This window comes from Geotrypetes seraphini, chromosome 3, assembly GCF_902459505.1.
Source record: "Geotrypetes seraphini chromosome 3, aGeoSer1.1, whole genome shotgun sequence".
In the NCBI taxonomy this organism is placed as follows: domain Eukaryota; kingdom Metazoa; phylum Chordata; class Amphibia; order Gymnophiona; family Dermophiidae; genus Geotrypetes; species Geotrypetes seraphini.
In genome coordinates this window covers 130,508,908-130,523,280 of record NC_047086.1, presented here as the reverse complement: position 1 = coordinate 130,523,280, position 14,373 = coordinate 130,508,908, and the positions used below count along the sequence as shown (strand labels likewise).

At 43.2% G+C, this 14,373-nt stretch overlaps 1 protein-coding gene across 5 annotated transcripts in view; it reads right to left on the bottom strand.

Moving 5' to 3' along the window:
* PTK2B (protein tyrosine kinase 2 beta) overlaps positions 1-14,373 on the bottom strand; it is a 295,556-nt gene that overhangs the window by 120,592 nt on the left and 160,591 nt on the right. For 4 of the 5 annotated variants that reach the window (XM_033937098.1, XM_033937096.1, XM_033937099.1 and 1 more), the window contains 6 exons: positions 12,895-12,974; positions 11,642-11,704; positions 8,364-8,418; positions 4,772-4,912; positions 3,635-3,709; positions 112-213 (listed from right to left, as the gene is read on the bottom strand). In XM_033937098.1, the coding sequence (XP_033792989.1) occupies positions 112-213; positions 3,635-3,709; positions 4,772-4,912; positions 8,364-8,418; positions 11,642-11,704; positions 12,895-12,974 (516 nt within the window). The remainder of the gene's footprint in view (positions 1-111; positions 214-3,634; positions 3,710-4,771; positions 4,913-8,363; positions 8,419-11,641; positions 11,705-12,894; positions 12,975-14,373) is intronic. The other variant, XM_033937100.1, reaches the window with a different exon arrangement.

Here is a 14,373-nt window from a genome sequence, read left to right as displayed (position 1 = left end):
GGAGGGGCCTAAGGCACCAATTGGCTGAGGCACAACAGGTTCCTCCCAGGGAGGAGTCCGAGGCGCCTCAGCCAATCAGTATGTTTTTCTCCTATGACATCAGAAACTTACTTGAGGTGCCCCAGATATCTCCAGCAGCAGGAGAGCCTTGTCATCCTCCAGGGGAGAACACTTGATAGATCTGATGTGCTTGAATTCAGCTAAACAAGTGGGCTGCAAGGAAAAAGGCAAAAAGTCAACTTGAAATGCATGATACTATTAGGAAAACAATACTAAACACAAGAATGCAAGGACAAAGAGTGTGGTTAGAGCTACAGCCTCAGCACTCTGAGGTTGTGGGTTCAAACCCCATGTTGCTCCTTGTGGCCCTGGGCAAGTCACTTAAGGGCAAATTCTATAAGAAGCGCCCAAAAGTTAAGCACCTAATTAAACACTTTTCTACGCGATTCAAGTAAAATTGGGTGCTGTTTAGTGACTTACACTGAGCGGCACCTAATTTGGAGGAGCCCAAGAAATAGGCCAGCTCTAGGCACAACTACAAGTTAGGTGCCTAGCTGAGCACTTAAGCATGCTTAAGAGCAGCGATTCTGCAACAAGGCGCCTAAAATGTAGCCACGCCCATGCCTAACATACACATTGCCTTTTTTTTGAAGGCCGCCTAAATTTTTAGAGACACCTTGTTACAGAATCGCGCTTTCTTGATAGGTGCCTATGTTTCAATCGGTGCTGATTAAAAAGCTTAATTGAGCTTGTTATTCAATTTAGATAGGCGCCTATCTAGTTGGACGCCTCCAAAATAGGTGCCTAACTTTAGGCGCTGGTTACAGAATTTGGGCCTTAATCCCCCATTGTCCCAAGTATATTACAGAGACTGTGAGTCCAATGAGATAGATAGGGATTTCCACTGTCCCCTCATCCTTTTCCACTGTCCCCCATCCTTTTCAATGTTTACCGCAGGGTTCAGTCTTGGGCCCACTCCTTTTCAACATATTCATAGGGGACCTAACTCAGGGGCTTCAAGGTAAGATAACGTTATTCGCTGACGACGCCAAACTATGCAATATAGTGAGAGACGGCAATTCACCTGATAGTATGACACAGGACCTACATTTGTTGGAGCTTTGGTCCTCGACCTGGCAGCTGAGCTTCAATGCTAAGAAATGCAAGATCATGCACCTCGGCAGCAGAAATCCGTGCAGAACTTACACCTTGAATGGTGAGACCTTAGCTAGAACTTCAACAGAACGAGACTTGGGAGTGATCATCAGCGCAGACATGAAAACTGCTGATCATGTGGAGAAGGCTTCATCTAAGGCAAGACAGTTGTTAGGTTGCATCCGCAGGAGTTTTGTCAGCCGGAAGTCTGAAGTCATAATGCCATTATACAGAACCATGGTGAGACCTCATTTGGAATACTGTGTGCAATTCTGGAGGCCACACTACCGAAAAGATGTGCTGAGAGTAGAGTCGGTGCAACGGATGGCCACCAGGATGGTCTCGGGGCTCAAGGATCTATCGTACGAGGAAAGGCTGAAAAATTTGTGGCTGTACTCACTCGAGGAACGTAGGGAGAGAGGAGACATGATCGAGACGTTTAAGTATATTACCGGCCGTATCGAGATGGAAGAAGAGATTCTCTTTCTCAAAGGACCCTCAGTCACAAGAGGACATCTGCTCAAACTCAGGGGTGGGAAATTTCATGGCGATACCAGGAAATATTTCTTCACCGAGAGAGTGGTTGATCCTTGGAACGAGCTCCCGGTGCAGGTGATCGAGGCAAACAGCGTGCAAGAATTTAAGAGCAAATGGGATGCCCATGTGGGATCCCTTAGAGGGTTGAGCCAAGGGAACCTGTCACCAGGAGTGGGATCCCTAGGATAGTAGACTTGGGGGTGGGTCAGTAGAGTGGGCAGACCTGATGGGCTATGGCCCTTATCTGCTGTCATCTTCTATGTTTCTATGTTTCTATGACATCATTAAGTGTCATCTCTTTAGGTCCAGGTGAAATTCTTTTTACATATGTAGATATTTTTATACCAAAAGAAGTTAGTCCAGCTTCAAATAACTTTGCCTCTAATTGTTCTTGTATTAACAGATTGTTACACTGATCAATTTTGGCCATGATGAAGTTAAACCCGGGAATACTAAATTGTTGTAGCTAGGGCCTGATTGTTTGAAACTTCCTAATAATATTTTTTTAGACTCTAGAGGAGTTTTGTCTATAAATCATCAAGAAGATTGGGTATTGCACTAGATTCTATGTTATCTTTTTGACAAAAGATAAATAATCTAGTGAGAAAATGTTTTCTAAGTTTACGTCACCTGAAGTCAGTACAAGCTCTATTTTATCAACATTATTTTGCCACGATTGTTCAGTCGACAGTATTAACGCAGATGGACAATTATAATTCAGTTTATTGTAGTATTAGTAAAGGTAATTCAAAATGTCTACAACTAATACAGAATACTGTTTTGTTGTTTTTTTTAATAAAAATACATTCAAACATGTCACACCCCTCTTGAGATCACTACATTGGCTTCCTATTCATTTAAGAGTCAAGTTCAAATGTGCCTGTCTAGTTTTTAAAATATTTTATGGACAATTAGGTGACTCAGTGTTATCATTGCCTTTAGGTCTGTCACTGCAAAGTGGTCGTAGATCTTCAACTGCTTATAAGCTGTCTTTTCCATCGTTTAAAGGTGTTCAGTCAAGGAGTCAAGTCTTCCGTTCTTGTTCTTTTCTATTTACTGCTTTGTAGAATGAATTACCCACCACTTTGTAGTCACGCATTACCTAACAAATCTTTCAAATCTCAAAGAAAGTGAGAACTAGAAGGCCTTGAGCATGCGCACAGGGCAGGATTAATCAATAGGCCCAGTAGGCACGTGTCTAGGGTCCGAAATGGTCAGGGGGGCCCGATGAAGGAGGGCATCAATATTGTTTTTCCCAAATGGCAATGGGCCCCTCCAGCATCAATCGGCAACATGGCCCACCCCCCCGATCGACAACACGGGCCCCCCCCCCGATCAGCAATGCAGCCCTCCCATCGCCGGAAAATAAGACAAGCAAGCAACGCGGGTAAGAAAGGCAACAGGAACTGTAATTTTGTAAGCGGTGCTGCTTGCCCAAAGCTTCCCTCTGACACAGCTTCCTGTTTCCGCCTGGGCGCATGGTGGGGTGGGGTGGGGCAGGGCAGGGGGGCCAGTGTACTTGTGTGCCTAGGGGCCCTCGACAAATTAATCCTGCCCTGCATGCGCAGATGCTCAAGGCCTAGCAAAAGGAAGACAGCAGATCTTCGGGCACCAGCACCCCGGCATGTCCTGTGCGTTGGTGCTGGTGACGGTGCCAGATGGGGGTAAGCCAATGTGTTTGGGTGGGTGATGCTAGATCATGGTGGGGGAGGGTGACGCGAGCGGGGGGGGGGATGCTGGATCGCGGGAGGGGGGTTTGCTCGTAAATCAAGTCAAGCTCGGTTTCTGAGGCGCTGATTTTGTAAATGTTTTGCTCATCTTGCAAAACACTTTTAAACCGAGATTTGACTGTACTAAGAATTATAGATTTACAATAGAAAAGATATTAACAAATTATGGCTAAGTAATAAGTCCTTTAAGGCTATATATATTTGTCCACTACCTTTGTTTCTTTGTTAGTTAGCTGCCGAATGCCTTTAGGTCCAATCACCAGATCTACTGTGATGCTCCATCCCTGCTAAAATAAGAAAAAAGATGTTATTAATAAACCGTCACATAAAAAGTCATTATCTGCAGGTCTGAAATATCACCACTACAGCTCAACAAACATTTACTCTAGTTTGATGGCAAATATCTCAGAACCCCATAAACAATGGAACTTTTTCAATGCCTGATGCCAAAACACCATAAAAACCTTCATTTCAAACAGGAGAGAAAGCACTGGAATACAGCACTAGGGTTGCCAGATGTCCTCTTTTTGAGGACTCGGTTGCAAGCCTTTTTAATTTTATAGCTTTTTGTCTGTGGAAAACAAACATCTAGTATCCCCTACAGCAGCTCGCACACCTATCCAGAATCCTCCTTACCACTCACCCCCACTCCTATCCGGAGTTCTCACCCCCCCCCAATTCGCAGGATCCAGTGCTTGTTCACTGTGCACTGCTGTAACTCCTCAGGCCATTGGCAGCATCATATAAGTATACACGCTGCGTTTGGTGACCCAGAAGCTCCTCCTCTGCTACTGCTTCCTGTTCTTGCATAGGCAGAAAGCAGTAGCAGAAAGCTTCCAGGTCGCCGAAGGCAGCGTGTTTTCTTCAGTCATGCTGCCGACAGCCCGAAGACTTACAGCAGTTTAATAAAAGCAGTTATGCCAACAATGGCTGGCATGAAAGCTCACACCTACATTAAAGGTCCATATTTCACTTGATATGTAAGTATTTTATAAACAAAAGTATGCACACACTTTCCTTTATAGAATAGGACCTATATACAGGTGCACTGTTACAGAAATTTATTTCTGTTGCACCTGAATGCAAGTTGCACTGAGTGTGGATTTAGAAAGAGAAGCAATTAAATCTAAAATCCAAAAAAGAAGGCCAAAATAGTGAAAAAGTTCCAAAACCTGTCAGGTGATCCCTTAACCCTAATCGACCTATTCCATCTCTTCAGGAACCATATCACAGTGGTAAGGCGGCCATGGGAGATGTTTCATGATATTGATGGAAGTCCAGTATCTCCATTGGATTTCTAGCTGCTCATGTGGTACACCATTTCCAGGCTTTGACTGAACTTTACTTACTGCTAATTCACAGCGATAGGATTCCTGGTCAATGTTGGTAAAGCTGGACAGCGTGTTTAAGAACTTCATGATGCACTCATCTTCACGCAGCGAAGCATACTGTTGAAAAGTCTGCTGGATCATTTTACGGAACTGCTTGGGCTTGAAAGCCAAAAAAAAAGAAACAGATAATAGCCTTCAAGTTCCACAGAACAGACTAAGGAGGCCCACAAAGGAAAACCACCAGTATGTAAAATTAGCACTTTCAGCATCTATTCAGTGAATGAGAACAATATAGCTTGGCTTTACTTTCTGATTAATAATATCCTCCTCAGTCTAAAAACTGACATTTAAAGTTAGGTAAAAACTAACTAAGTTATAGAATACCAGTACCGTATTTCCCCAACGATAGGCCACGGCTTATAGATTGATTTTACAAACATGAGTAGTGGGTGTGGCTTGCTTAAATGGGGTAGCCTATCTAAAGACATCCCCCTTTAAATCATCCTCCTGTGCCTTTTTAAATCATCCCCCCTGTAAATCATCCCCTCCCCCATCCCCCCGTACCTTTTTAAAATCCTCCTGTCTCTCTCTCGCTGGACGGCTGCCCGCTGCCTCCTCCAATCTTGTGAGTCCCACAAGAATTGACAGCAGCCATTCAGGAAGTGGCACGGGACCAGGCTGGAGCTGATAAGCTCACTCCTGCCCTGCACCCCTGGCTGCGAGATTGGAGGAGGCAGCCGTCCATCGAGAGAGAGACAGGAGGATTTTAAAAAGGTACTGGTACATTCGCTGTTAACTAAGTTGGTGGCAAAAACTTTTAAACTAAGCAGTATACTGTATTTTACTTCATTAACGGCATGGCTAATACCATGGGGTTTAAAACATAAATAAGCATTTTCTGCGGCTTATAGGATAGGACGGCCTATAATGTGGGGCGGCCTATCGTTGGGGAAATATGGTACTTGCACACAGTTATATGTCATATGCAGAGATGCTTGTTGGGCTGTAGACAGCATTTTATAATTTTAGTGCGCAGTTCACTATTACTACTACCAATTATTTCTAGAGTGCTACCAGACGTACACAGCGCTGTAAAGAAGATGACAGTCCCTGATCGAATTAACTCATAATCTAATCAAACAGGATGCCAAGGTAGGGGTTACAGTTAGCGGGAATGGTTAAACTTCTGGCTAGGGTGATGAGCAGAGGACAGTGGGGAGTAGAGTTATGAGTTGAAGACTGTCTCAAAAAGGTGGGTTTTCAGCCTACATTTGAACAAGGGAAGGGAAAGGGCCTGACGCATGGATTCAAGTACTTTATTCCAGTTATATGGGGCAGTAAATTGAAAGGAACAAAGTCTGAAATGTAAGATTTGGAGTTGCTGAGACTAAAGCCAACATCAAGTTTTCCTCAAGACACAGGTTCTAGAAGAACTAAATATAATATGGAGGAATGTTCAATCAGAAGTAATATAATATACTAGTGTTTAAGCCCGTTACATTAACGGGTGCTAGAATATATGGCTGTCTGTCTTTCTTTCTTTATGTCTCTCTCCCTGCTCCTGTTTCTTTCTTCCTTTCTTTCTGTCTTTCTCCCTCCTGCAATTTTTTTATCTCTCTCCCTGGCACCCTTTGCCTGTCTGTCTTTATTTCTGTGTCTCTCTGGTCCCGTCTGTCTTTATTTCTGTCTGTCTCTCTCCCTAGCCTCCTTTGTCTGTCTGTATTTCTTTCTGTGTCTCCCCCCCCCCACTTTCCTTTGCAGAAGCAGCAGTGCTATTTCCCTTCCCCTCCAGATCCCTGTGAAGTAGTAGCAGCATTTCCCCCCACCCACCCCCCATTCCCTTCTCTCCCCCCCCCCCCACTTTCCTTTGCAGAAGCAGCAGTGCTATTTCCCTTCCCCTCCAGATCCCTGTGAAGTAGTAGCAGCATTTCCCCCCACCCACCCTCCCATTCCCTTCTCTCCCCCCCCCCCCACTTTCCTTTGCAGAAGCAGCAGCGGTATTTCTCTTTCCCTCCAGGTCCTTGCTGAAGCAGTAGCAGCATTTTCCCCCACCCCCCATTCCCTTCTCTCCCCCCCCACTTTATTTTGCAGAAGCAGCTGTGATATTTCCCTTCCCCTCCAGATCTCTGAGAAGTAGTAGCAGCATTTTCCCCCACCCACCCCCCATTCCCTTCTCTCCCCTACTACCACTTTCCTTTGCAGAAGCAGCAGCGGTTTTCCCTTCCCCTCCAGGTCCCTGCTGAGTAGTAGAAACATTTTCCCCCACCCCCCATTCCCTTCTTACCTTGAGCTGCCCTGCTCCGTTCGGCCCCTCCCCCTTCCCTTCCCGTGTGCTGGCCTGCTGCGGCTGAAGGTTTTTTTCGGCGACTCCTCCTGTTAAAACTCCCCCCCCTCCCGCAACCGCTCCTGTTCAAAGCGGCCTGCTGAGGTTCGCGGCCGCTGTAACGAACCTCGCAGGCCGCTCTCCAACTCGGTAGCATGTTCCCTCTGACGCGATTGCGTCAGAGGGAACGTGCTACCATGTGGAGAGCGGCCTGCGAGGTTCGTTACAGCGGCCGCGAACCTCAGCAGGCCGCTTTGAACAGGAGCGGTAGCGGCTGTTGCAGGAGGATGGGGGGGGGGGAATTCGTGAGCGGCGGCAGGACCATGAGGCGGGATTGAGTTTTTCGGCTTCCCCTATCTGGGGAAACCGCCGTGCCGAACTCAGCTGCGCGTGGGGCCGTAGTAAGCGCGGGGCATGCTGCAGTCTTGGCGGCCACGGACATACGGATCATGGAAGCACGCTGATAAGACTGCGCATGCGCCGCCTACGGTTTTATTATATAGATTAGCATTCCAGTTTTCTACCACTCTCCGGGTGAAGAACTTCCTTACATTTGTACGGAATCTATCCCCTTTCAACTTTAGAGAGTGCCCTCTCGTTCTCTCTACCTTGGAGAGGGTGAACAACCTGTCTTTATCTACTAAGTCTATTCCCTTAATTATTCTGAATGTTTCGATCATGTCCCCTCTCAGTCTCCTCTTTTCAAGGAAAGATTTATAAACTATAAAGAGTTTTACCTCATGCAAAATGGTCATTTCTTTAATAAGACATTAACTAATTTTTTTCTAAGGCCCTCCAAGTACCTATAAATCCAAAATGAGTCCCTGCAAAGGGTTTGAGTTTGAGACCACTGATATAGATAAAAGTATCATGTTCCTCCACAATGTGCTCCTTTTACCTTCACTGGAGGTATATCTGGGGTTTTATTTAGGAGAGGAGAGGAGAGGAAATTATGCACAAGAACTTTGCATTTTCCTTTAGCAATTTTCAAAGGAAAATTATGCATGTTCTTTCAGAACTGGAAAAAAAGGTAGAAGGTAAAAAGCGCTTGCAGAAGATGCAGCCCTTGAACTATATAATAACTGGCCCCTGCAAGGATGATACTTGGTTTTCTGTTCAGAAAACACTATTTTGCATTCAAAACAGGCTCTGTTCTGCAGTATTCCTCTAATGGTTAACACCAGTCAAAAATGAGTTTGTAGATTCTGGTTGCTCTCCAATAACATTGATTCCTTTAAAAGTTGAAAAACTGAGAAAACCCCAGCTAAAGACCGTTGTGTCCCTCACCTTTAAGCTTTCCTGCATCTGTTTTGGAAAGAACAAATCCAGTCCAACGTCCTTCCTGAAAGATGAAAAGCAGAGAACACGAACACATTAATGATTTATTTTTATCAAAGACCTTGCATTGCAAACTACCTAAAATAACACAGGAACATCAGTATATAATAACACACACACAAAAAAAACACGTGTGTATAAGTAGCTGACAGCTGATGAAAGAAATGTCACTATCAACGCAGTCACAAAAATCAACTGCTATTTATTAGAACCCCCCTCCCAAATAAAAATATTGTAAAGGTTAAAAACAGGCATTCATTCTAAGAAAAATCAGAATACAAGGATGTGCTGAAAAGTTCTCAGCCCAAAGAAGAGCGACCAAGATGGTAAAAGAGATGGAACTCCTCTCGTATGAGGAAAGACTAAAACGGTCAGGGCTCTTCAGCTTGGAAAAGAGATGGCTGAGGAGAGATATGACTGAAATCTACAAAATCCTGAGTGGAGTAGAACAGCTATAAGTGGATCGATTTTTCGCTCCGTCAAAAATTACAAAGACTAGGGGAACACTCGATGAAGTTACAGGAAAATACTTTTAAAACCTATAGGAGGAAATTTTTTTTCACTCAGAGAATAGTTAAGCTCTGGAATACTCCTCCAATTCTAAAACCTGGTTACGCTTCTGGATTTACATTTAATAGTTCAGCATGCACAGATAAACAAAGGTCCATATTCTATAAATCAGGGGTGCCAAATAGGTCAATCGTGATCGACCGGTAGCTCGCCAAGGCAAAGTGAGTCGATCATCCAGGACTCACTTTGCCTTGGCGATCTATCGGGCCGATCAATCTTCCTCTCCCCGACATCAATTCTGCCGTCGGAAAGGAAGTTCGGGCCAGCCAATCGCTGCCTGGCTGGGCGGAACTTCCTCTCCGACGGCAGAATTGTCGTCGGGGAGAGGAAGATTGATTGGCCCGAAACAGAGAGAGCATGGGGCGGTGTCGGCGTTATCCATTGGTGGCGTTTGGGTCCTGTTCCCCGCTGGCAGCAGCAGTGGCAGTGGCTTGGGGAAGGGCAGGGAGAAAGAAAGAAAGGGGCAGGCAGGGAAATAGAAGGAAAGAAGAGAAACAGAAAAAAAGAAAGGGGGCATAAAGAGAGAAAGAAAGAAAGGTCAGGGAGGGAGGAAGAAAAAGTTGGGGGAGGGAATGAGGTGTGGAGGAGAGGAAGCATATAGGCTGAAAGAAAGATTGGATACACAGTCAGAAGAAAAAAGTGCAACAAGAGACTCACGAAATCACCAGACAAGGTAGGAAAAATGATTTTATTTTAAATTTAGTGATCAAAATGTGTCTGAATTTATATCTGCTGTCTATATTTTACAATATGGTCCCATTTACTAAACCGCAATAGTGGTTTTTAGCGCAGGGAGCCTATGAGCGTCAAAAGCAGCACTGGGCATTCAGCGCAGCTCCCTGCGCTAAAAACTGCTATTGTGGTTTAGTAAAAAGGGAGGGGGTGGGTATTTGTCTATTTTTGTATGGTTGTTACTGAGGTGACAGTGTATAGAGTCATCTTCTTTGACCTCTTTGAAAAAAAACCCGGAATAGGAATGATAATTAACAATTCTATGCGTACAGTGTGCGTTGTGTTTTTTTTTTATTTTATTGTTGGTAGATCATTTTGACTTGGTCATTTTAAAAGTAGCTCGTGAGTCAAAAAAGTGTGGGCACCCCTGCTATAAATGACACCTTAATTTAGGCACCTAAGTGCAAAACACTGTTTACAAGCGCTCTTAAAACAAATTTCAAGGCACCTACAGGCGCCTATGAAAAACAGAGCCAGAATCAAGCCTACAGAAGCGTTTTATGACATCTAACGCCATTGTAGGCATGGCTAATGCTGGAAGTGGCATTAGGTATTATAAAGCACCTCTGTAGGCACAATTCACACAAAAGGTAGTCGCCGGAAATGTAAGTCTTGAAAACCTTGGCCTACATTTCTGGTGCTTACCTTTCCTGAAGGCACAGTTCTACAGACAGAACTGTCTGATTGATACACGATCAGCGGCCGCTTTTAAGGTGGCCACCAACAATGACGCTGTTTATAGAATCTGGGCCTTGGTTTCTTATCTTAATTTACATATTTATAGTCTGCATTTCATAAGTACAAACTTGAACAAAGTGAATCACAATTGCATAAAAACATCACACAGAAAAAATTAAATACAAAAGACAATCAAAATTCACACATAAACATATCTTCCCCTCAACAAAAAAATTACATCCATCTTAAAAACAGTAACAAAGAAAAAAAATCCCTAAGCAAAAAATATCAAACTTACAGGATCAGATTCTGTAAACGATGCCTAAATAGGCAGCTGCCTACAAAATTGACGCTGGCCATGTTTTAGTCATGCTTAGGTGCCATTTAAAGAATCATGGATAACAATGCCTACCAGAAAACTTAGGCACCTGCAATGTAGGCCAGGGTTTAACTGGCCTACATTGCAGATGCGTAAGTTCTTTTTAGAATTACATCTAATGGCGTCTAAGGTCATCTCTGCCCCTAACCATACCTACTTTGACCTTAGGCTCCATTAGAAGCCTCCTTAGACGCAATTATGACGCCTACCTTCGTAGGTGTCTACCAGCGCCTACTTTTTAAAATGAGTTTTAATTAGTTTATAATGGCACAATCAGTTACCACGCTGATTAAAACCAATTAAAGCAAGCAAGTTAGGCGCCAGTATGGCACTTACCACAGCCTAACTTATGGCGCCATTTATAGATGGTCCAAATTGTCAAATTTATTTCATGCCTCAAAGAAAGCCGCAATGAATCATAGAATCCTCACCCCTTTTCAATTCATACCCTAGCAACCATTGAGTCAGTATTCAGGACTTAAACATTTTATAGCCATTCTCTTTATTTCTAGAAACTCAGTAGAACAGGGCCATTTAATTTGATTTTCAACTTAAGACTATATTGTTCCATCTATTATTTGTTTTCTGTAGTACAATCCAGCAGTTATGTTTGGCTTTATTGTTTTGCATTTACTGCGTTTGTTGATTTATACGATCAACGTGCGTGAATTTTTTTGTTTCCCTTGCTCTGAGTAGTTGTAAAAAAGGTGATCTCATATAATTGAGTAAATAAAATAAATGGAGCAGAGTTGAAGCATTTAACGCCCCAGGTCACGGTAAAAATCTCTATCGCAGCTTAGTAAAAGAGGGCCAAAGCAATTAATAAGTTCCAATATTTAAAAATAATTAAATAAAATGGCATACTTACTCAAGGAGGTCAAAGTTGGATTTCTTATCCAGGGCGTTCTGAGGCATGTCTTTATAAAACCTCCTGGAAGGAGTAAAATGTTAAAACTTGTAAAAATGGCAGCAAGACATGATCAGCATTTTGAGAGGCAGATCAAAAAGGTGGGGTACTGTGGCTTCTTTGCAGAAACCCTTATGAGGGTCCCAGTCAATATTCAGTCGAGACCAACCTAAGCTGTAACAATTAGCCCTAGATATTCCATGCTGGTGAGACATATGGTCCTGTGATGTATATCCAGGGCTAAAATTTAGCTGATGATGGTCAGCATTTAAAAAAAAAAAAAAAAAAGCTGTTTGCCATCAGATAAATCAGTATCTCTCAAACTTTTTAAGCTCCGACACTTAACAAAGCAAATTTTTTCCGTGGCACACTAATGGGGCGCTAGCAGGGTTAGCCCGTCGGACATTTCATCACGTGCTAACCCCCGCGGCTGGCTAAAAAACTAACGCCTGCTCAATGCAGGCGCTAGCGGCTAGCGCGGCAGGCGGTTTAACCCGCGTTAAACCCCTACCGCAGCTTGATAAAAGGATCCCTAAATGGAGCAAGTGTTTTTCGCAGCATATTATAACTGAAACTGCAAAACCAACAAGAAATTAAATTTGAGAGTTATTTAAAGTTCTTTAAGCTATGTATGGGTAATTGTAACAACGGTGAAACTAAAGTAGATAGCATAGAATTGCTAATCAATGCGATGGATAAGCTTGTTTATGAGTGCAAATTAACTCAAAACGCAGCTCAATAGTCGGCAAGCAAACACGCATTTCATCATCTATTTGTAATCATTCTCTTTTTTACAATTTCTGCCAAGGCTGAAAATCCAAGTTCACAAAGATAAGAAGATCCAAACGGTAACAAAGCCTTGGATTACTCTGTTGCTCAAACTAAAATTACTTGCCATTAATTTTCAAGGACCAATCACATTAAGGAATGTTGCTTGGCTGGGCAGTTGTATCCCATGGAAGCTCATAACACTGACAGACACTTGTGTACGTGACATGCATGTTAACAATGCTAGTGTACACTTATGAAGTTAATTTTTTTTCAAGTAAAATTCTGGAAACTCTCATGGCACACTTGGAATCTCTTCAGGGCACACAGTTTGAGAGACACTGAGATAAATAATCAGTCAAACATACTTTTGAGGCAAAAGGTGACACGAGATTTGGATTGGCCCCAAACATTTGGATTATTAATTTTGTTTTGAATGCCATTACCTTAGCTCCAGACATCCCAGTTGCAAGGCCATGCCCTCACTCACTTTTGTAGCATATTGTTGCATGTAGTCATTGCGAAGCTGCAAATGAGAGAAAACGTAAAGGTTAAGAGTATAGGCAGCATCTTCTTTAGTTCCCACTTTAGATCTTCTGCATATCTTATTTCTTTCCAGTAGTAACCAAAGCTAGTCACAGCGTTGCACATCATGACATCTAGCCCAGAATCTTGTTTCCAACAGTGGCCAATCCAAGTCACAAGAACCTTGCAGAATCTAAAATGGTACCAACATTCCATGCTACCAAGCCTAGGACAAACAGACAGCAGTGGCTTCCCCCATGTCTGTCTCAATATGATTGAAAAAGAATAGCCTGACCGAGTGCCATAGAGCTACCACTCACTGGCTATAAATCATCCCTTCCAGCTATGGTCAGACACCGCAGCAGGGAAGTTACAAATAATAAGTTTCAAGTTTCTTTATTTTTGATATACCGTTTATCATACAGGTATCTAAACGGTTTACAATAATATGTAGTAAAAGTTAAAAGAAGAATAAAAACTTATCTAAACTGAAAAAAAAGGGGAGACATTTACGCATGAACATACATGATGCATTAGGAAAGGATGGGAAGGAAAGATTAATAAATACATCGAGATAAAAATAAAAGCAACACAGGCAATCATTCAAAGTGGAAACAAAGAACTGAAGCAGTGGCATGAGAAGATGGAGGAAAAAGAAGAGAGCTGCGCATGATCCGGCCCCCTCACGTTTGCGTCTCCTCCGCCAAACTGACCAAAAGAGGATCAATCTGCTCTAACATGGAGACACCCATGAAAACTGTACAGCCAGGTAGAAAGAGGCAAACATAGAAGCCCTGGGAAGCAGTGCTAGAGGTTGACCATGTTGCAAGAAATATGAGAACCCACCCTTCACCCATGCAGAGAGCAACACTATGACAGTGTTCTATGTAGTAAAATAAGTGCCTATTTCTTTCCTAGAATACTGACATAACAAGTAAAATGTATCCTACAATTTAGGCACGGGCACCCATGCCAGCCACAGAGCAGGTGCAAATGACTGCACCAAAATTGATGAAAGACACATGTAAATTTTAGTATTCCATAATTTGCATATGCAACTGTGCACCTTGTCTATGCTCTACCCAGATTCTGTATGTGTGCAGGCCCAGTTGCAACCTACGTACTATTGCATTTAAGCACCTGTTATAGATTAGTGATTAGACAGATTTTTGGCATTCAAGCATGGATGTGCACACCTACACACATATATGCCAACATTCTAACAATTTATGCATGTATTCTTTACACAATTTACCCCACACAAGGTTAAGTGCTACTGAAAGTACATAGCTCCTGAGAGGGCACCAATTTGTCCAGTAAGAGTCTTGGTCACAGTGCCTCTAGTGCTCAAACAGAGCTACGTTTCTTCTCAAGCTCACTCAGCACATTTCTCAATGGCC